Below are 26,642 nucleotides of genomic sequence, written 5' to 3'. Positions count from 1 at the left end.
GTGCAACCAAACACTGATTAGAACAAAAGTTCTAACAAGGAGAAACTGCCTATTTGCTGGTTAATATTAAGACATTCAAATAAAAAAATAAAAAAATTGAAAAGAAGAGATGAACCTGGGTATTTTTTCTGCTTTGCTTCTGAGAAGCCATACGGGCCATGCACGTGGATTCATGGCCTTCGGATTGATTTGCACTTGAAGCTCCACTTCCATATTCCTGAGAGACCAAAAAAATTGCAATAGTAACTGAAAAGGGATTTAGCAACTGTTGCAGACAAATTTTAGAAGTTAAACTGCAATGCTGTGCTACCTTCTATTGTGAATGACAAACGGCTCACAACTGTCAGTATTATTCTTGTGGAAAGCAGACAAGACAGATCTGCAGCTCAACGATTAGGCTAAACTCACCACCAGTTTTCACTACTATGAAAGTATGTATATGGTCTCCTATTTTTTCAGTGAATTTGTAACTGGTGTTCTAAAAATTTAATCTTAGACACAATTCTTAAAAACATGGCAGCTATTGCTTGATTGTAACTTGAAAACACGTTAACAAGTTCAGCATTTTTAACTAGGACACTTCCATGTAAATTACCTCTTTAGACTGGTCTCTTTCGGAAGCTTCTCCAGCCAGCTCAACAGCACTGTCACTCTGCAGGTTCTCTTGCCCAGTGTGTCCTTGAGTTTCATGCTCCATTCTTTCCTCAGGCTCAGGGAGCTGTTCATCCATCTCTGAATTATCTTTATCCTCTTCTTCCTGAAAGAACATCAGTTTATTTTAATGTTCTAAAAAACACTGGGAAACAGAAGGCCAAGGAGGTAACCAGAATACAGATAACAGAAATAACACCCATTTAATAGTAAGCACATCTCTGTTATCTCAATGAAGATTCTCACTAACATTACACCTACTCAATGTCAAATTTGTTTCAGAGCGTCATAGAACACATCCATTTAAGTCTTGTATAAGGTAATTAAAAAAAAAAAAAAAAAAAAAAAAAAAAAAGGGCTTCTTTTATGTATTACTCTCTACCTGAGGTTGAAGGCCTTGGTCAGCAGCAGGGATTCCCTTATCTTCAGCAGATTCATTTTTTTCCTCATCAGGTGGTGGTGACTCTTCCTCCTCTTCTGCTGCTGCATCCTCAGTGTCCCCTGCATTTTCTTCTTGATCATCAGCATCTTTGTCCCCTTCATCTTCCTTCTCCTCTTTATCTTCAGAAATGCCTTCTTCAGCTGGTTCTGCATCTTGATCATCTCTTTCTGTCTCACCAGTATTCTCGTCATTCTGTTCTTCCATCTTCTCTGCCTCACTTAAATCAACAGGTTTCTCATCTACTTCAAAAGCATTCTCTTCTTCTGGATTAAAAAAATCAGAAAGGTATACAAAGCTTTCAGTGAAGTACAGAGTCAGTAAATATTACAGATACTTGGAATAAAACTGCCCATGCTGTCAAAAAAATCTTAAAGAATATACTGAGAATTCCATACATAGAATCTATGATTTTCTATAGCAGGTAATTTCTTTAAGTCACAACTGGTTTGTAACTAACAATACAGCAGGATGAATTCGTATTAACTTCCTTTAACCTAATATTCTTGAGGGTCAGTTGACTTTGAGTACAAATGCTTCTAAGTATCATAGAAAAAATTGAAACCACAAAAGCAACTGGACAATGAAATAAGGAGCTTCTAGCATAAATTAGGGTGTATCGCTTGGATAACATGAGAAAGCCTGCTCCACAGTGTGTGTGAAAGGGAGATAAAGGAAAATGCTGTAATGTTGAGTTCTTATCCAGCCTGAATTTGGTATCTTGATACACAGAAATGAATTTGCAGCTTCTTGTTATACAGAATCCTACCACCATCTCTCTTCTTTCTATAGAGAAAAAGAGCTTATTATTGACTGTTCCTCCCTATTTCCATTTGGCTTTCATCTGGGAATCTGTAGAGAGATTTTCAGCTGTACCTTCATCCTCTTCCTCCTCATCACTCTTCTCATCATTCTCCAGGTTCAAATTATCAGGAAGGTCCAAAGGTTCAACTTCAGGCTGCTTTTCTTGCTGGCCATGATAAGGATCTACTTCATTCTCATCATACTCACGCTGTCAGCAAAAGAATGGGGAGAAAAAAATAACAGGTATGTAAAAAGTAGGAAGAAAGGCAAAGATGAGAAATAAGATACTATTGCATTCTCTAGGACACAGAAATACTGGATACGTATTACATTCTGATCAGTTAAAAATGACTTCCCAGTGGTACACATCCTCATGTATAAATAGCAGAAAAAGATTAATTTTGGCAAATGCACTTACATAAATTGTTACTTCTTCAAAACAGTGTGTTCAGAATCTGATTTTCCTAGCTGAAAGATTCTGAACAGAATCTGCACTCTTGCAGATGGTAAATGCACTCTTGCACACTGTGCAGAATCTTCAAGCATACTGTATACAGATTTTGGGGATGAGTCCCACTGACTGAAGGTGTTTCTGTTGCTAAACACAACAGAACAAGAACTTTTAAGCTTTGTCCATCAAAACATCAATTCAGTGTAAAGCCTGTTTTGGCAGCCATTACAAGTTCAGGTTAGTGCCAACAAAAACTCTTTCTTGATCATGGATCAGAAAATATACATATAATATAATGGATACAGTATGGTTTACTTTTAGCTCTGAAATGAACTAACTTTCATCAGTGCACTTCACTATTGAAGAAAGAGCATTTCAAATCCTCAGAAACACATCATGTGAGCACCACAATATGGTTTAACAGCAAGATACTCTATGTAGTCCAAACCATTTTTACCTCATCAATTTGTTCATGGATTTTCTCTTCGTTTCCACTGTCGTCTTCTTGTTGTTCTTTTTCCTCATCCTTAGGAGGCTGTTTTTTATTATCCTTGTTTCCTGTGCCCAAATTGTCATCTTTTGCAACGAGCTCTGAATCCTCCTATTAACCAACAAATTCAAAAGAAACTCAATTATGCTACCTGCTTCTCAGAGACTGAGTGACAAGACATGATCTCCTACAGAAAAAACAACACTAAATAACTTGTGATATACTCAAATTATCCCTTTCCAAGACCAAGAGCTATGCAAAGGAGTTCATGGTCTAGGTCACATCAAGTTAACAGAGTTTAATTCCTTTGATATTCTTCTTCCCACCCCTGTTCTCTTTACCTCATCCATTCCTGGTCCAGTTTCTTCTGTTTTACTACTGGCATCTTCATCATCATCGTCATCTTCATCCCCCCAGAGCCTCTCATCCAGTTTATCATCAGCTTCAGCATTATCAAGATTTCCCATCTGCTTATCCAGCTCCTCCTCTTCATCTGAATTTTCATCATTTTCTGTGTACAGTTCAGAATGTATTTCAGTACAGAAGAGATAAAGCTAACTTTTTTGCTAAGTTCAGAAAAAAACAAGCAAGCAGTCATACTTGCATCTTAATTTCATCACCCTATGCAGTTAACTGAGAGGTGTGGAAGAAGACACACATGCACTAACACCCAGAAAAGCAGGGTCCTAATTATGTGGTTCAGTGTTCTCTTGGACACATGGACACACACAGCATTCTCTCCCTCAGACTAATAAGTCCCAGGTGCAAAACTTGGATGATTTAAACTCTATTCCTTACCCTCTCCCTCCTCCATTTTCAAAATGTTTTGGCATTACTGGGAAGGGAAATGTCCATTCCACTTTATCTGTTTATCATCTTGGGAATTTCCCTTCTTGTGCAGATGAACTTATTCTTGGCACTTTGTCAGAGATTTGAAAGTAGACTAACACTATGGTAATTTGTAAACCACATTAGTTTCAGATGTTCAAGCTGTTACCCTTTAAAGTGAAGAACTGCTACCTTTCGGTGAGTAGCAGCTTGAATGAATCTACCAAACGTTGCTACTTTTTCCATTTTAAAATGGTAAAGTTAAATTCTTTTCATTGCTTGTAAGTTAGCAATAGCTTCATTAATCATGTTTTGATGTTAACTACAGCCATATTCTCAAGTGTTCTGTTGACCTTCAACAGCTTCAGAAAGTAACTAATTTTAAAATGCGTCTATAGGTCAGCTCACAACAGGAAGAATCACCTCCCTTCATTCCAAAACCACCACAGTGACAGGAGACAGTATTTTCTTTGTACGCTTCTTTGCATTCATATTAATACTTCTTAGTATTAATATACAAATGGCACTACTCTGTTGTTAACACTAACTTTTCAGTACATGCTTCATTATATGAACATATCAACCATTACTGGACTGATCTATAATATTTCTTTTAAGTTTGCCATAGTGGAAGGACCAAACCTTTTTTCTCCTGTTCTCCATCATGCATTTTTCCTTCAAAGTCTTCTGACATTTCAATTGCATTGTCTTCTCCTTCAATGTCTGGTTTAGAATCTTGATCCTCTTTCTCCTTCTCTTCACCCTTTTGAAAACTGTCTTCTATCTGAATTATTGGTAAAGCCAAAAATTACAATGGATCTTGCCTATATATTAAAGCTTACTTAAAAGTACCACAACAATATTTATAAGCTTATAGGCAAAGATAAAAGCCAACCTGAACAGGAGACTGAAGGCAACTTCATGTTTCTTTTACCTGAAACATCTACAACATGGATTTCAAGGGTTCTTTTCAGTTTTAGTTGAATTAAACAAGAACAACCCCAAACACTTGCCTGATCTTCACTCTCTATTTTGTCGCTCACATCCTTCTTGCCTTCCCCATCTCCAATACCACCATCCTCATAATCATGAAACTGTGTTGCTCCCTCTCCAGCTTCATCTTCAAGTAATTCTTTTGGCAGACAAAACCCCTAAAAAGGCAAACAGAAACTCAAAACTGTCTGTAGTAGTAAGTACATCTTTCAGCTAGTTTCTACTTAAGACTTTTGTATACATTAAATTATGCTTACCGTAAATCCACTGTTACCTCTAATAACTTACCTTTTGGGCAAGCTCTGTAAAAATGCTCGTTAGAACAGAAAGCAATTTTCCAGTACTCCTGTGAGATGCCAGTGAAACAGTGAGGTAGAACAGGATAAGGTCTGAATACTTGCAGAGCATGGGCTTTAGACGCACCAGCAAATAGCAGAACTGGTTGAAGAACTGCAGGTAAAACCAAAGAACAGCTGTCAAACATGATTATGTACATACTGAGAGTCACCTCAGAGAGGGTGATGATAGAGACTGAAAACAGATGCTCAAACCAGAAATATCAGTAGGCAAATTTAAATACAATTTCTAAAGTTTCCAGAGCTTTTTCTAGATTTTCACAAAAAACTAAAACTTTTCCTTCTTACTAAAGCAACATCTGGCTTTTGCACTATGGAAGAGTACCTATATTTGGTTATAATTTCTCACATGCTTCTAGTTCTAAGGTATTGGACAATAATAAGCAATGCACGTTTAACCACAAAAGTTCACAATTCTAAGTCTTTTGAGACCCCTAAGCCAAAAACTCTTGAGATGAACAATTTTACCTTATGTTTATTTGAAGTGTAATCTTCCCCATAAGATTTCAGGTTCTCCAGGAGTTCTGAAACTGCTAAAATTGCTTTCTGCACATGCAAAGAATCCAAATCAGCAGAAAGATCTTCATCCAAAAGCTTAGTTATATGTCCTGCTTTAATCAGGTCAAATGAGGTTGCATCCTCTTTGAAATACATAAAAAAATATGAAAATCAAGTCAGACATTCTAAAAATGTTATAGCAAGCAATCCAGAAATACCCATCCTATCTGTTTAAACACACAACTTCTGTTAAAATGGCAAACTCCTTGTGTATTGGTACCTCTGCTAGACACACAGCTTAAGGAATTTTTAGGTTTGCATAGTTTAAACTCTCCTCCTCCCCCTTAAGTAAATTAACAAACTTACCACTTTCCTCTAGAGATTTTTCTTCCTCTTTTCCATCTTCCTGTTTTCTCTCAACCAAACACTGGATGGCATACAGAACAACACGGATAACAGTTTCCACTTTTGCTGAGAAGTGCTCCACAAACTCTTCATCTGACTGTTGATTTCCTTCTGAACCACAACACAGGCAGTTTTACATAGAAAAACATTAAATTACAGGTTACTATGTTTCCCCTATGCAAGGAGCATGATAAACATTATACAATTTTTACCACATAGTTCTACTAAAATCTCCTTGCTAATTCTGATCGACAACTATGGTGTAAGATCTGTCATCAACAGTGACCAAAGGGGAAAAAAACATTACTGCTGGACTAAATTTTGCAAGTTCAAATTTCATCGAGTGTTTCTGGATATCTGAATGAACATGGAGCCATCTTCTGCAATAATTAACCTAATGAATTCTTATATCTTTATCTTTAAATTACAAAACGAGCAGAGAATTGTCCTTACCACTGCAATTTGACATGGAATCAAGAAGCTGTGTTCTCCAGGCTATGAAGTCTGCAGACGTATTATTAACTTCTTCTTGTATATACTTCAGGCTCTTGATTAGGGCCATCTGATTTGCAGCTTGCCTGCTTTCCCCATTTGGAAGAAATAGGGACTCTATGTCTTGTAATTGAGCTGAGACTTCCAGCAAACAACTCACAGCCGATGTGCAAACTTCAAAATCTCTCCTGCAACAAGAAATACCATAATACTGAAAGAAGAATGAACACTGCAATTTAATCTTAAACCTTTTCATGAGGCAGGGATGAGAGCAAGGCAGCTGATCTTCATCCTGAACTTTTAAATAATGTTTGACAACAAGCAGATGTGCCGCTTATACTCACACTGTTTGAGGCAGACAGAAAATGAGAAGCATATATACTATTATTGTTGTTGTTATTATTAACTAGGCTACAAAGCTCTTTTAAAATAAAAATTTCTTCACTAAATTTACATAAGAAATTCACCTCATTAACTAAGGACCTATGGGGATGAAATCCCAGGAGACCAAATGCAAACTAAGAAGCTGAGATAAACCACTTTTTTTCTGACTTGTCAGGGGCGTGGGAGAAGACACATACAATTTGTTTAAAAAGCCAGGCACTGCATTTTGCAAGAAAAACGAACACAAAGAAGCTTCAAGAGCACCTGAACACACTTTTCAAGATATGCATAGGCAAACATTTTCAAGATGACTTCACACATCTTACATAAACATACAACATACAGAGATTCAATTTTATGGGTGTGTAGAACTCACCAGGAATAAACCAAGGTCTCACATGACTGCTGTCTTATGTTGTCCACTTCTGCTTTCATTGCCTTCACATTTGCTAGCATCACAGTCAATTGAGTAGCTACCTGCAGCCATAACTGATCCTTATTTCGCATCCTGCATCCAGGAGGCAGTTGCTCAATTGTTATTGGAGTCAGGTATTTTAGCTCTGAGGGAATTAGGTCAGGTATTCCCGTAAAAACATTTCCCATTTCAGGTCCTGAACTCTGAAAAATGTTTGTTTTGACATCTGTCCTTTCACTGTCAGTGCACTTTGTTAACTCTTCTTTTGGGCAGCATTGTATAAACCAAGACAGCTCCTCGAGAACCATCACGCACTGCATGGAAAGTTGCTGCAGTTTGTCAGTCCAGCATTGAAGACTGTCTTGAGGAGGAAATGCTACATTATATTCTCTGTCAGCAGTCAACCTAGAATCTATCTCTTGTATACAACTCAGTAGGTTCCTGATTAAGAAGAAAGAAGGAAAAGTTACAATCACCGAGTTTTACATTATACTCCCCTTTGAAAAGCTCAACCTTTAGACTAAGTTCATAAAAGCTCTAGATAATAGGAACTCAGTGGAAGTCAAACTTCTTCTGGAAAAAGTAAAATCAGAGTATTTAAAAAAAAAAGTTTTGCTTAATTACTGAATTTTTCTCTCCACTGCATATGTTTGAGTTGTCCTGAAAACAGAGCTTTGTGAGATTTCTCAGAATCTACACCATGCTTTCAAACAATCCTTAAACTCCTGGCCTGATACTCAAATGTTATTAATTTTCCTCCATTATAAAAGCAAATTACATTCTCACACACCTTCATTCCCTGAAGTGCTGTGTAATAGTCAGCTCATAACAAATGATTAATATGATTTGCAATGAAAGTCACAGCAATGCAGATAAGTCTTAGAAGTTTTACTATTCCTGCAACTGTAAAGTTGGGGGGTTGCGTTTTGAGCTTTTGTTTGGTTTGTTGGAAAAACAAACAACCCCCCCCCCCCCAAGTTTCCTAGAGTTAACATAAATTTTGTGCCACTAATCTCCAGTCTAGATTTCCTTCCCTGTACAAAGGAAATACCTCCTGACCCAACTTCAAAAAGTTTTATGGATTACAATACTGATGGGCACAAATATGCAGAAGAACAGTGGAGTTTGCAGTGAGACTGACAAGTCAAGCAATGGAATGAAAAATCACATCACTGAGAAAGATTTCCTACACACTTTTGCTTTTATAGCTTTGACACAAGATCTAGTATCTCCCACCTTTCTAGAATTTTTTCTTCGTAAGCTGTTGAGGTTTCTTCATATTGGCTCAAAGTGCCATCCAGATCATTTATTTGCTCCAAATCAAACCAACAACTTGAACACAGCCACAATTAACTTAGGTCAATACCAAATGAGAGAGATTTAACAATCTACAGGTTTAACTTTGTAAGTAACTACAGTAATTATTTCATGGTCTTCAAGTATGCCTAACTTGTTTTTCCCAAATTACTTTGATTCCAAAATACAGGCTGCAATGACAGGATAAACAACACCAACACCCCACTCCCCCCCCCCCCCTTTTTTTTATCTTTTATATCTAGGCTTAATTGAGGGGAGGAGAGAAATGGGGAAGTAGGGGGAAGAATTTTATTTTCTTCTACTTTAATTTCCATTTTTCTTGAAGGGAATTGCTTACTGTCAAACTCCTTGCCAACATTTAAATGTTGGAAAATGCTCAATACCTTAGTAAGATCCACTGTTCTGTCAATGCAGTAAGACATCGTCTCTGTCTGACAAGCATCTGCATGAGGTGTGCAGTGAATCCTTTGCATCGTTCAATGCTACCTAGTCCAATATCCTAAAGAAAACAGATACAGAAAAAGTGGGAGCGAACAGTTAGATGAATAAGCAGACAATAACCTTCTCTGTGCCTCCATTTAATTTCACTGGGCAGGCTGAGAGGTTATAGTCTAACTGAACAAGTCTTAAAATGCAGACAAAAATTATAGTTGTTACAGTTTCCCCCTCTTCATTTTTCTGCATCTTCCATATATCCTGCATACAAATTTGATTTTCAAGTAGCTTCTACAACAACAGTCATATTAAATTGCAGTCCCCTCCAGCAACTCTTATCAGGAATTTAGTTCCAATAGTAAAGCTACCTTACATAAATGATGATTAAAATCTAAAGAGATACCAGCTAAACTTTTACATTCATCACCACTGCTAAAACCACTTCCACAATTCATTTTACCAAATTTACTGACAATTACTTTCACTTCTTTCATTAGAAAAGATCCAATTTTAAAGCTTGAAGTAAATGTTCACAACAGAGCAAAACTGATCTCAGCTATGTTCCATTATTTATGCCAATGTCAGCTGTGACATTTGACAAGATCATGCTGTAAAACAAGGAGTGAAACATAGCAAGAGCAGCAGTATCTGGAAGAGATCCCTTTTTCCTGGAACACTGCAAAAGCAGTACTGATTTGGTAGAACTCATTTGTTCCTTCTACTGATTTGGACCAATTTTTAAGCAAAGAAATATATCGGCACTTTTTATGTTAGACACAGGCTCCAGTTACGTCAAATTATAAACCTCAACTGTTTTTTACATGAGCAACAACTAATCCTGGTTTTGTTTTCCTAACAAGCTTTGATTCAGCATTTTGGGAGTTCATGCACAAAAAGTAGCAATTTGGGATCTGCTGGGATGAAAGATACTGTGTATTTAACCGATTACTAACTTAGTTCACTAAACTGATGTTTAACTGATGAACTAAACTGTTCAGTATCATATTACAGAACATAGCATGATCTCACATCACCTTTTTACTACTAGAAAATTTCAGTCCAAACTGGTAAAATAAAGTTAACAAAAGTAGGATTTATATTTTTACTTCGGTGTTTTACCTTGGCAGGTGCTAATAATGCTGTCTGAAGTCTAGAGTGGCGTGCAAGAGACCTATAGAAGTACTTCTGGCATCCATCCCAGGCAGAAGAAATCTCTGTCAGCAACCTGACAGAGCACAAAAAAAGTCCGATATTAGAAAGGTATACAATTTCAGTACCTCAGCACACTGGAACCACCAGGTCAGCTCTTCAACCTAACAAATTTGCTTACAATTTGTTATTTTGCAAATGCATTGATCCTGTAATTCTTCATTGTTTCCACAAGTATTCTAGTCTTAAGAAAACATTTAACTTTTAAAATAAACCCTAAGGAAACCCTAAGCAATAGCAGTAAAATCACTATCTTTGAGTATCATTTAACACTTAAATAGTGTTTGGTGGGGTTTTTTTTTATGCAGCTAAATCCAGCTTGATGGGGAAGCCTTTATTTTGGCCTTGATGAAAGATACTATAAATTAAACCCTTACATCTGAGGAAGACAGTAACCAGCACGTCTCAATGACCACTTGCTGCTGGAAAAACAGAGAAACATCTAAAAGAGCATCTTTCCTCTATGCAGGCTTTTCCAGAAATGCCCACTTTGAAGTCTATGCATTTTCTCCTGAAATATCTCATTAGACAGTGAAGACAAAACAATTAGAGTAATCCCTGTAAATTACAACTCATCTTTAATAAAACTGTTGGCAGTCTACATTCCAATATGACGCTAGTGAAGCGTCCCAGGCAAAGCTGGGTGGTGGAGGGTTAACTGAAATCTCATTCACAGTAACAATAAAAGTGAGGGTAGATTTATCAAAAGTGCAAACTAAAAACACTCTCTCTTGGTTGTACTTGCCAGTATGGTATGTACAGGATTTTCAAACTGAGAAGTAATGGGGGGAAGAGAAAGGAGTATCTAAAATCCTAAGTGAATTACATTCCAGAAATTCCAGTCGAAATCCACATGCAATAGATTCTATATATTATAGCTGCAATTCATATGATCTAACGGTTAGAAACACTGTGTACATACGCGGCATCCGGTTCATGTGTACAGTTTCTTACACCTAATGCACTACGCAAGTCCAGTGGACGTAGGTAGAGTATTTCATGATAGTCTTTTGAACGGGACCAAGCAAGACCTTTCCGGTATGACAAACCTGGAATGACATTTGAATGCACATCCTTTTAAGCCCTCACTCTTTTATATGAAAAATGTCACTCATACAGTTGTTATTAAGATATAAAACCTTCTGATATAGTTTTTTTTCCCTGATGCTATCTCATTTTGACAAGTCTTTGAACATATCGCAATTTTTGTAATGTAAGAACACATTATAGCTTAGCTATCTTCCGCTGAACATAGCTGAAATAAGACAAACATAGACCCATGTGTATAAAGGAGGTTTGTGGTGGTGGCCAAGAGAAAAAACAAAAAGTCTTGAACCTGGGGGCAGGCTACAGCCTGAGAAAGTTACAGCTATAAACATTTAAAACTCAGTCTTAAGGCTGTTATTTTAGCTATTTTTAAAACTGGATTAAACATGCTCATTTCCCTCAAGCCAATTAACACTCTCCTTTCAAAGTATCCTGAAGACAAGCAGAGCCTGTAATAAATATTCATTAGCTATCTGGTTTACGCTGCCATTTTTCCAGACAAAATGGAGAACAAGTCTTAAGAGCAACACTTTTCACTTCTCCTGGTCCTTTAAGAAAGCTGAGTTGGGGATCATCACCTCATTTTTAAGACATGAAAAGGCTGATGAATGAGGAAGGTAAAGGTGTCACCTGAAATCAAAGACAGAGCCCAGTAAAGAATTAAAATCCTATGTGTTAGTTCAATCATCACAGTATGCCATTCCTCCACCACAAACTTCACAGGGTAGCAATGGCAGATATCCCTTTGGCACCAGTGGGTGCAAAAAATGCCAAATACAGGAAAACTGTATGTGCTAGAAACCTCCCACTTAGATTCACCTGTGTTTGCAGTCACCTAAATACAAAAGGACCTTAATCTTCTGGGAACTATTTACTCAGTACACATATCAACTCATTTAAGTAGTATAAACTACAAACTCTCAAAACTACAACTGAAGCCTCCTTCTGCCTCCCAAAAAGCATTTAGAACTTTTTGTTTTCATTTATTTTCCAAGTGCTGTGACACTTTGAGTTAGTCTGTTATTAGAATCATGCCTTCTCGGAACTCTTAACCATGTTTCCAAGCTTCCTTCTGCAACCATGAGGAACAGAAATCTTTCCTTTTTCGGGGGGGGGGGGGGGGGGGGGGACGGACACACACGGACGGACGACACGACAGGACACTGGGGTAGGGAGGGGGGTGGAGAGAGAGAGAGAGAGAGAGAGGTTCTTAGGATCACTGCAGGCCAGAAGCTATGGCTTCCAAGAGAAGCACCAAAACACTAAACTCTCTTCAAAAAAGAAGAAACAAAATTGGCAAGTTACATTAATTTCTACTTCTGGCTATGACTTAGCAGAATGCTGTCAGACAGCTGTTTATTTAATATGACTGCTTACTTCTGCTGGTTTCTAAACTGCTCAGATGATGAATAATCTAACATAACACCAAAGGAAAAGGCAACAATTAATAGTTTGGGTAGGTCCTTTACTTTAAGACTAGCAAGGGGAGCAGTGGAGACTGGGCTGCTGAACAGGGTGCCTCCAACAATTCCCATCAATAGACCACTCAGTCTCCATGACTCAACCACACCTCTACCAATCTGACCTCTGCCAGTGTGTCAATCAAGAGATGGGCTCTCATTCAAAGGAGCTAACTTAATTTTAGTTCTGGGTCAGAGAGTGGATACAAGATAATGAGCTTCCCTCTTGTTTCTAAAAGCGGGGCAGTGACTTCTGGCTGGCGATAAAGTAGATTTCTGCTTCAGAAAAGCTACTGTTGTACATCTAATGGAATGTAAGAAGAATAGAAGGTATTTGGAAGGGCTAACGCACCAGGCCTCATAGTCAACAGATGAAGAGAAAGAACTTTGTACTTTTAAACCAAGCACATTTTTATTCAATGCTTACCTGTTTTAGTAAGGCTTTTAAAGAGATCTGACAAAGCCCGTTGCTTCTGCATCTGAATATGCTTTGCCTCTGATTTCTGCTTCTCCTTATCTGCGGTCTGATCAAATGTTAGATTTTGCAGTTCAACTACAGAAACAATGATACCACCTGTACAGAAGACAGCAGGGACAGGTAAGAGATGTGAAAATTTAACATACACAAAGCAGCCATGGCAAGATAGTCTTGGAAGGGAACTATCTACACTTTTTCCTGATTTGTTCCATTTATGTTACAGAGGTCAATTATGGGACGGAAATCACAAGAATACTCAACCTGTGAACTGGTCAAGATCTTCCACCAGACTTAAGAATGAACTGTTTTCTGTAACTGTGGTACACATTTTCTTCATTTTTTTAGTAAGCTTAGGCAGACGATACTGAAGAGATTCTGTATGAAATGTAATGCCATCCTGACATTCTTCTGGGAGCACCCTCTGAGAAAAAAATGAAAGAAACAGTCCAATTATACACACATACTCAAAACTGTCTTATTTGACCATTAAGAGTAAATCGCTGCAAAATCAAGGGCTAAATTCTGCATTCATCTGAAAGCCCAGAACATGTCCACGTGATCCTCTGAACAGTTCAGCACCAACACCTGAAGACAACATGAAACTGCAACAAGTGAAACCAGCAACCCTGCTGATTATCAGTAACAGGTTTGCAAACAAACAAACCACCAGCCAACACACCAAACCCACAACCAAACACATTAGATTTGCATCAGATTTCTGCCACCTCCCTCTACCCTCCTGACTTGTCACAGGACAAGAGCAAGATCAGCCACTCTCCTGGTCTGAAGAAACAGAACAAATCCTTGGAAGCTGAGAGTCACCGAGCATTTCCCACTCACACTCAAATTCTGATGAGTTATGACATCTCCTTGCACCTTATTAATAAAAACTAATGGATGTGAACAGGAATCTATTTCAGGAAGAAAATTAGTTGACTTCCTCTCCAAGGTGCACAAATTAATTAAAGACACACTAAACTGTGGCACTGTGGAGTAGGATTTACCACCTATCAGCTAGTCCAAGGCAAATGTTTGCAGTACACAACAACAAATGTATGACAATGTAGTGCATTCCCCTATCAGGATTCAAGCTCAAAGTAAGTTTATATTTAGTCAGAACTCAGATATGCACAAATCCTACAGCTACATGATCATTTGTCTGGGTCCCTGTTTAGAAAAAAAGGGTGGTAATAATTTCAACTCCCAGTCCATATCACTGCCCTGCAGTGAAGTAACAAATTGCTGCAGACAATAAGCAAGCAACTTGGAGATGAAATGTGTAACTGCTATCATCTCTATATTAGAGCACAGATATTGTGCCAAATCAATACCGAACATGCTTGTCTTTCCATGCTGCATTCCCACCCATCTGCAGTGTTTCATAACACTGAACACAAGACAAAAAAGTTGGCAATATATTCAACAGATTTCACACTTACATAAGATTTTTCTGCATAAATCAGTGAAAAGCAACATATAGATGAGAATAAATATCCTTCCCACACTTAGAATAAAGAATACAGTCACCTTGGCAACATCTGTTCTAGCAGACAGAATTTTTCTTAATGTGTTGTTTAGCCTCTGAACTTTGGTCTCTTTGTTCTCAGATTCTTCCTGCTTTTGCAAGCAGTCCAGCTGCTCTTCCTTACCAATTTCCACCAAGGCAGGCCGACATGGCTCATCCAGAACAACTTCAAACTTCTTCATGAATTTAAAGAGGGTCCTAATTACCAAAGGAAAGCAAAAATGTTACTGGATTTTATAATCCTGGAAATCTCTCAGCTGCTGGAAATAAATGTTTTCACTGTATTATGAGCAGAACAAATTTTCTAGCATTCAAATTTAACATCATAGAGAAATCATCCAGAAGGATGTTTCCAAGTATAGAGCTTAATTCCAAACTCTGAGTTACCTGCGTATTTTTTCAACTGATTGTTTTATAGCCCAGAAGCTGACGTCATTCCACTTTGAAATTTTCACAAATTCCTATTAGAAAAATAAATAAATCAATGGGATTACTTACATAAATGCAATGAAGTATTTGCACATAAAAGATTATCTTTAAAGCTGATCAGCTATAATGATCCAGCGGTCTTAAAAATGCAAGACACTTTAGTAAGTGAGCAAATTATTGCACAGGCATCTTATTCTATTAATAGATGTGTTTATGCTAAAACTGCTGCATAGCCAAATGTTGTGAAATCCAAAGGAGCTTTGCTACTGGGTGGAAACCTCCATGGCTAAATGGGACTGACCAAACATTAAAGACTTCAGCCAACCCCCCCACCTCAAAAGTAAATTCTTGCCAAAGAAAATGTAAGGTATAGTAGGGATTTCAGTGGCGAACAGAGCTACTATAATAATTATATATTATATTATTATAATATAATAATATCTGCTCCACTGTTCCTTTGATTAGATCAATATATTGTCTGAGTGAAGTTTCCTTTTACCTTAAGTTCCTTTTCTATAGGTTGACGAAGTTCAGTGATTCTGGCCTCAACACACTCTGAAAACTGCTTATAATAATTGTATAGATTCCACAAGATGCTGCACAGAACGTCTGGAAGGGACAGACAATAACAAGATTCTTTTAAAACACAATATTCTTCAGTATCAAGAGAAGAAATGCATCCCGGGGTTTTTTTGCAATCATGAAGCTTAGCAACACCAAAAGATGGGGTAAACTGACCAACAGTATTCTTCATGAAAACGGGAAAAACAGCCGCATAGGCTTGCGTTGTATTGATGAGCTTGGTGATCTGTTTGGAAAGTCTTGGATACCCGACGGTCAGGTTGTTGTAAAGAAGACTCAACACATGCAATGCTAACTTACCCTTTTCTGCCACTTGAGGCATCAGCAAGACATGGCAGTGGAAAACCAGTAGTGCTTGAAGTCGTGCATGAAACTCTCCCAGTGTGGATCCTTCAATGAAAGCTTGTAGCATGCTGACCAGTGTTTTCAGATCCATTTGCTCAGTTTCTGAACATTGCACCAGAAATTTAGAACCAAAGGGGGAGAAAACAAAAAAAACCCCTCTACACGAAAACTGTTGTCTGCTCTTTGTAAATGTCCAACTAAATACCAGGTGTCTATCAGGAAAGGGGTGGGGTGGGGGAAGATAATTCTAATTTAATAGTAAGTAAAACCAACAAACACCACACTGGAAGAAAGGAGAGGTGACAATGGAGGCAGCAGTAAGATAGGGACCAAGGAGGCCAGCTACATGTCCAATTTCAGAGTGCATCAAGTATTTAAAGAATACCTGGCTACTTTCTATGAATGAATGGCTTATTTGGTCATGATGAGCTATACTATAAATTAGTCACTGCCAGTTCCTTAACTCCTCAAAATCATCAAGAGAGAAGTAGATCTTGGAAGAATCTGGTAGAGAATATAGTGTCTTTAGAGCATTACCTATGGAAGATGACATGCTGTCCACTTAGAGATGTAAAATAACTCAAGGATACAAAGCTCGTCAAGTAAGTGCATTAATTAGTCATGAGATTGGAAGAACCCTGCCTCATGTGAGAGGATGCTACTTTCATCTTTAAAATTTCATTAAATTTTGGGGAGGCAAGGGACTGAGAGCTATATTCTTTCCCCTATTTTATGTAACATGAACACCTGCAGACAGATTTGCTAGGAACAGTATGTACCAAAACATAATTAGTCTAAGAATTCTTTAGGCTTCATACAGAATGTTAAAAGCAGTTCAGCTGGGATATGAATTACACTTTGTGCAGTTAAAAAAAATGAGGTGACTCTTCCAGCTGCAGATGGAGGCCTCCTACCCTCCAAATCTGTTTGAAATATTTATATGTGCATGACATGCAGCTACCAAAGTTCTGCTTTCTTTTAGATGCTTTTTACAGACATCTTTTATTTACATAACCTACAATGTCAGCCCTATGAGAGACACAGGTGGTTCCAGAAGCAAATACCAAGCAAAATTCACTCTACATGGAAGACCCTATACAGTCATGGATTTTATTGTAGGGCAAAGGGTGTAAGAACTACACCTGGAAGTGCATTGTCAAACTCTGGCATTTAGGACCTTAATTATGGATCCTTAGTAATTGCTGGAACTGCATCACACATTCATATAAGGACAGCACTTACCTTCTGTGTTTGCCTCTGTCTGTTCTTGAACATACGTCTCAATCATCTGATAGATTGAGAACCAGTGTTTTGTGGATTTCTCTACATGCTGCTTCATAATATTGTCCAAACTTACTGACCAGCAACTGGAAACAATAAGCATGGGGAGAGAATAAAAAAATAAAGCAAAAATATTGTGGGTAGTTTGCACTCCAAAACAACACAAACTTTATTCTCTATTTCTACTAAACTAAAGGAAAATTTTGCAGGCTGGAATAATCTGCATATATGCTTAATATACACAATCAATTCTTGAGGATCACTGCTTTGCCACTATTATTAAATATCAGAGAACTAGGGACAGTAAAACAAAATCAGAGCCAGGTTCCAAAGTTTCTTTTCACAAAACTTGAGGTAGCCTTGTGGAATTCCTGATCATGGCATACTGTGGATATAAAAATTTTACATAGTCATAACAGGAGACTGGACAATAATTTTTAAGGAAAATTTAATGGGGGTTGTTAAATAGACAAAACACTGCAGGCTCAGTAAACCCTAGGATGAAACAGGAGAACACTGGGAAAATATTAGGATAAAGTACTGTAGTTATCTGTCCTGCTTCTACTCCTCCTGAGGCATGTACATAGGGTCACCATGGGCTGGACATGCTCATTTGAGCCAGTACAGCTACCACTTTGGGGTTTTCCCCATATTGTTACTAGGACAGCCACAGCCCCCCCTGGTTACAGTATCTAAGAAAAAGCAGTAGGGAAGGACAGTTCTTACTTCAACTCCAATCTACGCCACTGAATAATCAGCTGTGTGACCAAATCAAGATGTTTTCGCAAGGACAAAGCTCGACTAGCATTTTCCTCCCAGTCCTGGGGAAAAGAAAATAAAGAATTCCCCTTTATACAAAGCCAGGAATTAGTCTTTGCATGGCAAGACTCATGCAGTACTTTGGATTACGTTCCTGCTCCTTAATCTTACAGCATGGAGCAAATTCACTTCCCCAAATCCTGGCAAGCAGACAGCTTTCAGTTGTTTTTATCATGGTACCAATACAAATAAGGAAATATAGAAGAGAAAATAAAAGTTTCCCTTAGCTATTTTCTTACCTGTGCCTTTGCAAGAAGAATTTCCAAGCCATTCAGGAACTTTGAGAGAGGACTAGACAGGGGAAAACTCCGGATTCTGTCCATCACAACTAACAGCTGCAGAATAAAAAAACAAGCATTCAACCTATAGTAACTGATCTTCAACAGAAGCAATCATGAAGTTAAGCTAATTTTTATTAGCATAACCCTTCTCTGCAAGAGGTAAGGATTTTTTTTTTTTTAAACTTCCTCATTTTAGTACAAGCTCAGTAGTAGTTCAGTGAAGGCCAGTGCACTCTGGGAAAGGAGCACAAATGACCTAAGGCAAAGAGTTCCTATTGATTCTGAGTTTCTGCATTACTCTAAGAAACATAACCAGAGGGCCACACAGGCCCTGTAAGTGGGACCAAAAATATCTGTTTTAAAGCACTGTGAAAGAAGCATTTTGGAAAAAACAAACACCCCCCTCCAAAACCCCCAACCAAACAAAAAACAAGGAGCCCAAACAGCAAAAGATCTCAAGAATCTTTGAGGTATGGCAGGTTGCAGATTGTTTAAAGCTGTAAGATCAGAGTAGGCAACGAATACCACTTAACATTTCATAACTAAAATAGAACAGCTAATAATCCCTCTTAAGAAGAAAAAGGTCTTCAAAACATCTGCGTAAGTAATACAAACATCTAGGCAAGTGTATGAGTGCACGTCTATGCATATCTATACAGATATTTACACACAAATGCAATTCTAAAATTTTCCCCAAACCTTTGTTGAGAAGTTTTTACCTGCACAAGTACTGGATGCTCCGGCCATTCCTGCAGTAGCCCATTTACTTCTTTAGCAAAATTATCAAGTACAGGTTGGCATTGTCGGACTTGCTGAATATTAGGATGCTGGTAGAAGTCATATGGGCCATCCTGCTGCAGCACAAGATCTGAAGTTAATTCCTCAAAAAAGGTATTGCGAAGAAGAGTGCTAACTAGAAGTTGGCTTCCCAAAAGACTATCATTCATTTCAGCACCTAGGAAGCAAAAAAAGGAAGACATCACATATGCTACTAATTCTTTTTTGGCTGAATAGAAAAAGTTCTTTTTTTTTTTTTCTTTCTTTTTTTTTCCTGTATCCCAAGCATTAGCATGTTATGTATTACAAGGATATAAGAATGTGACACACATAAGCAATGAGATGAGAGTAGGGAAGAAAAGAGACATACTTAAAGTTTACATCCTATATTTTATCAAATTTTTGTATAAAAATAAAAATCGGTATCCTAAAGGTGAGCTACAATCCTGTCAGAAGACCACAGTTCCTCTGTGCATAAATTCACATCAAGGAGGTATTTACTACAAAATTAGTAGCAAGACTCTTGCCCTGGTTTCGGCTGGGATAGAGTTAATTTTCTTCTTAGGAGCTGGTATAGTGTTATGTTTTGGGTTCAGTATGAGAAGAATGTTGATAACACACTGATGTTTTCAGTTGTTGCTAAGTAATGTTTAGACTAAGTCAAGGGTTCTTCAGCTTCCCATGCTCAGCCGGCAAGAAGGCTGGAGGGGCACAAGAAGTTGGGAAGGGACACAGCCAGGACAGCTGGCCCAAACTGGCCAAAGGGGTATTCTGTATCATGTGATGTCATGCCCAGTATATAAACTGGGCGGGGAGTGGGGCTGGGGGGGGATCGCTGCTCAGGGATTAACTGGGCGTTGGTTGGCGGGTGGTGAGCAATTGCACTGTCCATCACTTGTATATTCCAATCCTTTTATTATTATTGTCATTTTAATATTGTTATTATTATCATTATTAGCTTCTTCCCTTCTCTTCTATTAAACTGTTCTTATCTCAACAGAGGAGTTTTACTCCCCCCCGCCCTGATTCTCTCCCCCATCCCACTGCTGGTGGGGGAAGTGAGTGAGCGGCTGTGTGGTGCTTAGTTGCTGGCTGGGGTTAAACCACGACACTCTGAAAAAGTAATCTAACACACATACACAAAAAAATTATTCACATATTTTACACCTCTTGTATGAACACAAAAATAAGTTACTGCAGAAACTGCAGTCGTGTTGCATTATCTGCTTAACTGCACACATATACATTTATTAGATTAGAACTGAAATATAGTTCTGCTGTGAGAAGTCATGAAAATATTATCCTGAGGTCTTGCATTGTTATGATGATTTTTCACACCAAGCATGCCAAAATTCAGGGAAAATATAATCGATCACTCTGTAAAAAATTATAGAAGCTCCATTAAAACTTAATTGCCAATTTTATGCCTGGGAAATTTCTGCAAGTGCATCATCTTCCACAGGATTATGCAGATGCAAGTGAGCAATGTTTCAGAATATGGAGTAGACTCAGTTTATTCTTAAACTGTGTTGGTCTTGTATATTAACAAATTGAATACAAATAAAATAATCCATTTAAAAAAAAAAATCAAAGCATTCCAAGGCAATCCTGAACATGGGACAAATTCTTTGGGGAAAAAAACCCTGGTTTTGTGCATTTTCCCCATAATAGGTCGTATCATAACCTGCAATACGATTAATTTGAAACAAATAATTGCAAAGCTAAACCTGCACATCTGAAGTATTGCTAGCAATCTTACCTATTAAAGGATAGAATTGTGACACCAGACATGCACCAGTCTGGTAACAGGAAATAAATGTACTGAAATAATGTTTGGCTTGATGAGAAGGCTGACTCTGTTGATACCACAGGGATCGAGCAAAGTTTAAGCACAACTGTTGATGAACCATCATTACTGTTTGCATAGAGCTCTTGGACAAAAGGGCTCTATCAACCAGCTGGTCTTCCAATAGATCTTTAGTTTCCATTTTTTCTTCTAGGCTTGGCTGAGCTGTGATATCTTCAAAGTCCTGCAAATTACATGATAATCAAAGGTCAGTTATCATTTCTTCCTTTAATGCCTCCTGTCCCCACCTCCCTTTTTGCACTTTTTGGCATTGCTAATGATTTGGAGCTGGCAGTATATACACTGCCTTCCTCACCAGCTCAGATGTCTGTCTGAAACAGAACACAGGTGAATAAAACAATTAAGGGCATAACTACTGCAGGCAAGAGTGCAGTACAGTAAGCCCTGAGATGCTGCTAAATAAACCTCTTTCAGAAAAAGCAGCAGCAGTTGTATCTACTGATAAACCACCTCAATGCTGTTTGGTCGCTTGAAGTTCTGAACTATTACATCCCAACAACACAATGACGCACATAAATGTCTTGTGCATTTCTGTACCGCACAACATTGATTGGTGAAGACACACTTCAAAAATTGTTCAGTAATGCAGGCCAGTTAAATTTGAAAAACATCTCACAGCTTTATTTAATCAAGGAGAATAGGCTTCTTCAGAGGTAATTAAACCTCAGCAGACCTTACCTGCTAAATGAATCAAATTCATGAAGTTTACAACAAATAACTAATGACATCGTCATTCAGTAACTTGGAATTATTCAGCTGAACCACACTACAGTTCAAGTCCAGAAGTTAATTCCAAAAACTTTCTACAAGCAGAAAGGAAAATAAACTAAAAACACAGTACTTAACACCTTTCTATCAAAATCTACTGCACATTTTTCTTTTGGCTGACGGAAAAACTGCTTCATTCCTCATCTCAATTTACTTATAGCACACCTTTTCAGGAGCTACTTCAGACATAATTTTTGTGTTTCATTGACAGTTGCTACCTTTTCGTGAAGGGGAAATCTCCTCCTAAATTCTTCTTCTTCTTCCTCTTCCTCACTCCTTCCTTTCCCATGACTTTTACTTCTGTATCTGTACAGACTGCGTTCCATTGCCTCCTGCTCTTGGGCACGGCGCTCCTGTTCATCCCATTCATTTATAATTGCCTAAGGAAACACAAAGCAGCATACTTTTACACAAGTTCATGTTTAAAATCACCTCATATTTCATCAAAGGGGCAGCATCTATCTCGTTTGGCTCTTTCCTCCTCTACAGTCTACAGCAGTATATATCAAAGCCATCTAACTTGAAGGAAGATTTTTAAATTGCCCTCTCAAAAAACCAACGAGGAAAAAGCACAGAAAACAGTATGCAACAGAGTGCTTTGCCAAGTTCTAGTCTTGTTTCTTAATAATTTTATAAAGAAACCCTCTACAAAGTCTTTTTTTTTTTTTTTTTGTGTGTGTGGTTTTGGGTTTTGTTGGTTTTTTTAAATAAATAAAATCTTTGGTAACCATCACAGGCTATAATTTTATGCCTTGACAAATCCAAACAAGTTAATCCAGTATTTTAGATTATGTTAAAATTATCTTTTATCAATTCAATGGAAAAAAAAAAAAAGAGAAAAGTTTAAGAACATTATACTGACAATTATCAAGGTAGAATCATAGAATGGCTTGGATTGGAAGTGATCGCCAAAGATCATTTAGTCCACCCCGCTGCCATGGGCAGGGACACCTTCCACTAGACCAGGTTACTCAAAGCCCCATCCAGGCTGGCCTTGAACACTTTCAGGGATGAGGCATCCACAACTTCTCTGGGCAACCTGTTCCAGGGTCTCACCACCCGTACAGTGAACAATTTCTTCTTTATGTCCAATCTAAATCTACCCTCTTTCAGTTTAAAACTGTTGTGCCTTGTCCTATCACTACAAGCCTTGGTAAAAAGTCTCTTTCTGCCCTTCTTTTAAGCCCCCTTTAATATATTGAAAAGCCACAATAGGGCTTCCCCAGAGCCTTCTCTTCTCCAGGCTGAACAACCCCAACTCCATCATGCTTTCTTCACAGAAGGGGTGTTACAGCCCTCTGATAATTTTTGTGGCCCTCCTCTAGACCCGCTTTAAGAAATCCATGTCTTTCTTGTATGGGGACAAGGTAGTTTAGTGCAAGAATCCTGGATGCTGGCATTCAGCTCCTACCTGACACAGATGTCTAAAAAGCTGCAGAGATTTCTTGTCCATCTCTCCTCTGGATAGTACATGGCATCGAAGATGTAACAAAGCATTCACTAAGAGCTGTTCCAGAGTTGGGCAAGGCTGCTGTACTCCCTCAGATTCTACTTCAGAGTGCTTCAGAGAAAACTTTTTAAGTCCATGAAGGACCTCAACTGAATTCACTGAGCATAAAATTTCTGCACGAGCCAAATAAGTGGGAAAGGCATGGCCAACAGAAGGAAACGTCAACAAAGAAGTGAGGAGGTTGGTCAGATCAGCTGGACGCACAAAACTTTTGAGCACTGTATAAACTTCAGAGGCCACTAATCGCATGCCATGTTGCAACTGTAAGATGGCAGCTTGCAGTGGAATGATGGCATCAGGGAACACAGCATACTCCTCTGCCAGGTGTTTTCTAAACTGATGGTGTGATTGTTGCCAAGATGCTTCTTCATTTAACAGGTTTTGTATTGCCTGGAGTGATTTAGGTCTTTCCCCATGGAGGAATTGCAGAAGGCGGGCTAAAAGATCTTGGACTGAAGAAACCTGTGCTATGCTGTTGATGTACTGGTGAGCCTCCTGATATAAGCAATCATAGGGTGGAGCTGGAGGCCTGAAGGCCTTTTTTCTGGAAAGACTGCTTATTTGCTCCTTCAACCTTTGCATTCTTTCATGCAACAGTCTGTTAAGAAATAACATTGACCAGTTTAGACATATAAAGATGTTTAGATATATATAACATAACAGTTAGATACAGAAAAAGATTAATCAGAAATATTCTGCTACTTTGTGTGAAATGGCAAATAAGGAAAAAACAAGAAGTGACACCTGTATAGCATGCATATGTACTTCTCCCCCCTCCACTTCAACAAACTTCAATTACTTTTTTGCTTGCGACCTGACAGCTCTGTGAGCATTAAGAAAAAAGTAGTATTACTGGTAGCAATTGGTAAAACTCAGCCATTCAGAATTTGCTTTCAATGACTGTTGTTCTCTTTAAGCAATAGCATAGAACTGTCGGATCCTCTGTGTGTATAATCATGAAATCGAAAACTTCCATTAATAGTGGAAAATAATGAATACCACCCAGTTTTTATCTCAATGCACAAGGAACACCTGGAAACCCTGCATGAAGGAGAAACCTCTGTTCACTTAAAATTTCCTCCTTAATTTCCTCAGATAAAAAAAACCCAAAACAACACAAAACCCAACAACAAAAAAATGCCTTCAAATTCTGAATGTCAACAGCGTACTCTATGTGGTAAGATATTTACTTCATCCACAGCACCCTGCGCAAAGGTTGTTGCTAAAATACACATCTGGAGATTTCTACCCAGTCCGGTTTTTTTGCAGTCCAAAACCTCTGCAAAATAGCACTGGCATCTAGTGAGGCCTTGAAGAGTTACAGTGAAAGACACACGTTCCATCTCATTTCAATTTGTTGATAACTGTCACATTTTAATGAAACTACCATAATTTAGATGCATGGCATTATTTTCACTTCTGGGCATAGCTTCAATTTTATCAAGATATGAAGGCCACTGCTTTAATTGTTGTATTTACAGCAGTACAAAGTGTGTACAGACAATTCCTTAGTCAGTGCAAGTAAACAAAACAGCTTCTGTATTTTTCTTTACCACCTCAACATGCAAATTGATACTTTCAAATCAGCAACCCTTATTTCTACAGAAGAACACAAAAATTATAAAGCTGTGGAGAAAAGCTTTGGAGCCTGAGCATCCAAAGATGAAATTTCCAGTCTAAAAGAGAAGAGTTAAGTGCCTGAGATGTTACCTGAGATGGGGATGAATATAGTTGCTGATTGCTTCATCTTCAATGCTTTTTCCTGTATGCAGCTGGGATGAAAAATCATTTGTTTTCCATTCACACTCCAGCTGATGTAACTAAAAAGGGAAGAATAAACCATTCTCTGAGGTTCTGGTTTTGGTAACCAAGCAGGTACATCATCTTCTTGGACATTAAAATAAGTTCTAAACGTAGTTTAAAAATCATGACCAAAGATTTGCCTGAGAACACCTAAGCCAAACTCCTTTGCATTGATTTCATACATTACAGAGGTAAAAGGCAACCCAGCTTCACACTTACCTCTTCTTCTGCATACTTGAGCTTGTATTCTCTTTTAACAGCTGGATCAAACCTGGTCTGTGGAAGCCACACCTGGATCTGCACCAAAGCAATATTCACCCAGAGGCTTCCTCGCCAAGCTGTCTCTGGTAACTCCTTAAGCCCTTCCCCAAAGAACTGCTGCAAGCAAGTGAGCAGGAGAAACAGGAATTCTTTAGGAAGTAACTCTTGATCAGTGATGCTTCTAAGTATCTTGAAAAGGTACTCATATGCAACAGGATCCTTGAGGTAGAGCTTCTCACAGCACGCCAAAAATTTTTCTTGAAGATCCATTGGAACCAGATCTACCAGGGCACAGAGTTGTCTGCCTAGCATTATTCCTTGTAGTCTAGCATCTGTGTATCTGGAGGCAAAGGAAAAAAGTTTACATGTGGTATGCAAACTTCTGTAACCTGCCTTATTTCAATAACATATATGTAAGAGAGGTCTTAATACCTAAAATCTGCTATTGAAGAGACAGCCAGATTGGTCCATAGTGCTGTGCTGACTTCATGAAGCTGCTGTGCCCTCTCCATCCATTCTCCCAGTGTCACATGGGATGATGACAGAACAGGAAGCCCACTCACATCCCACTGGCTTGTCTTGCTGCTGCTAGTTAGAATTTCAAAGAAGCACTTTGAGAAAACGGCTCGGGTCAAAATACCTGGGCCCTAAATTAAGAGATTAAGAGTTAGATTGTTCAGATGCAACTTGCACTGACTATACTAGAATTTACAGTATTGCTTTAGAAAGCTGTTGAATTATTTAATAAAAGAGTATTCAACCTAGTTGTTTGATTAGGTCAGAAGAGACAAACCTTCACAGAACAGTTCATATGGGATTTAGAAAAGTTCTTTTCCTCTGTTGCAGGTAGCGGCCTCCAAGTCAACCAGTAGTCTGGATCTGTGGTGAAAGTACTGCTCCAAAAGGATGCTAATGCAGCATTAACGAGTTGAGAGGACAGAATAGACATTTCTTCAGGGGATATCTAAGCAGAGAGAAAAACCTAGAGCTGAGAATAATTTAGAGAGAGCAGAAGAGAATCAAGTCCATACACACACACACACACACACACACACACACAAAAAAGGAAGAGTATGACACTTTTTCAGTAAGGATAGTACAAAATATTCCTAAAGATCCTTTCAAATCCACATAGCATTTGCTTGTATCTCTTCTCAACAAAAAGAGTACACTTCCTGAGGTCTGCACTACTTCCTGAGGTCTGCACTGCCTCCTTCTGTCTGTGGAATATGCAGTGTGTTT

The 26,642-nt window shown here is 38.3% G+C and overlaps 1 protein-coding gene across 1 annotated transcript in view; it reads right to left on the bottom strand.

The window, feature by feature from the left end:
- Window positions 1-26,642, bottom strand: part of MDN1 (midasin AAA ATPase 1) — a 102,824-nt gene that overhangs the window by 13,342 nt on the left and 62,840 nt on the right. The window contains exons 59-91 of the mRNA XM_030029692.2: window positions 26,194-26,364; window positions 25,833-26,047; window positions 25,359-25,740; window positions 25,047-25,156; window positions 23,238-23,934; window positions 22,045-22,206; window positions 20,951-21,221; window positions 19,134-19,369; window positions 18,373-18,468; window positions 18,041-18,135; window positions 17,276-17,400; window positions 15,989-16,135; window positions 15,606-15,715; window positions 15,065-15,138; window positions 14,680-14,875; window positions 13,414-13,573; window positions 13,102-13,248; window positions 11,090-11,216; window positions 10,078-10,183; window positions 8,907-9,022; window positions 7,168-7,647; window positions 6,369-6,595; window positions 5,877-6,026; window positions 5,481-5,653; window positions 4,945-5,106; window positions 4,677-4,814; window positions 4,306-4,447; window positions 3,177-3,346; window positions 2,803-2,946; window positions 1,967-2,102; window positions 1,034-1,356; window positions 596-757; window positions 116-217 (exon numbers count right to left, since the gene is read on the bottom strand). Coding sequence (XP_029885552.1) covers window positions 116-217; window positions 596-757; window positions 1,034-1,356; window positions 1,967-2,102; window positions 2,803-2,946; window positions 3,177-3,346; window positions 4,306-4,447; window positions 4,677-4,814; window positions 4,945-5,106; window positions 5,481-5,653; window positions 5,877-6,026; window positions 6,369-6,595; window positions 7,168-7,647; window positions 8,907-9,022; window positions 10,078-10,183; window positions 11,090-11,216; window positions 13,102-13,248; window positions 13,414-13,573; window positions 14,680-14,875; window positions 15,065-15,138; window positions 15,606-15,715; window positions 15,989-16,135; window positions 17,276-17,400; window positions 18,041-18,135; window positions 18,373-18,468; window positions 19,134-19,369; window positions 20,951-21,221; window positions 22,045-22,206; window positions 23,238-23,934; window positions 25,047-25,156; window positions 25,359-25,740; window positions 25,833-26,047; window positions 26,194-26,364 — 6,252 coding nt within the window. The remainder of the gene's footprint in view (window positions 1-115; window positions 218-595; window positions 758-1,033; window positions 1,357-1,966; window positions 2,103-2,802; window positions 2,947-3,176; window positions 3,347-4,305; window positions 4,448-4,676; window positions 4,815-4,944; window positions 5,107-5,480; window positions 5,654-5,876; window positions 6,027-6,368; window positions 6,596-7,167; window positions 7,648-8,906; window positions 9,023-10,077; window positions 10,184-11,089; window positions 11,217-13,101; window positions 13,249-13,413; window positions 13,574-14,679; window positions 14,876-15,064; window positions 15,139-15,605; window positions 15,716-15,988; window positions 16,136-17,275; window positions 17,401-18,040; window positions 18,136-18,372; window positions 18,469-19,133; window positions 19,370-20,950; window positions 21,222-22,044; window positions 22,207-23,237; window positions 23,935-25,046; window positions 25,157-25,358; window positions 25,741-25,832; window positions 26,048-26,193; window positions 26,365-26,642) is intronic.

The sequence above is a fragment of the Aquila chrysaetos genome, chromosome 2 (assembly GCF_900496995.4).
Source record: "Aquila chrysaetos chrysaetos chromosome 2, bAquChr1.4, whole genome shotgun sequence".
Lineage (NCBI taxonomy): Eukaryota > Metazoa > Chordata > Aves > Accipitriformes > Accipitridae > Aquila > Aquila chrysaetos.
This window is presented reverse-complemented; position numbering and strand designations above follow the sequence as displayed.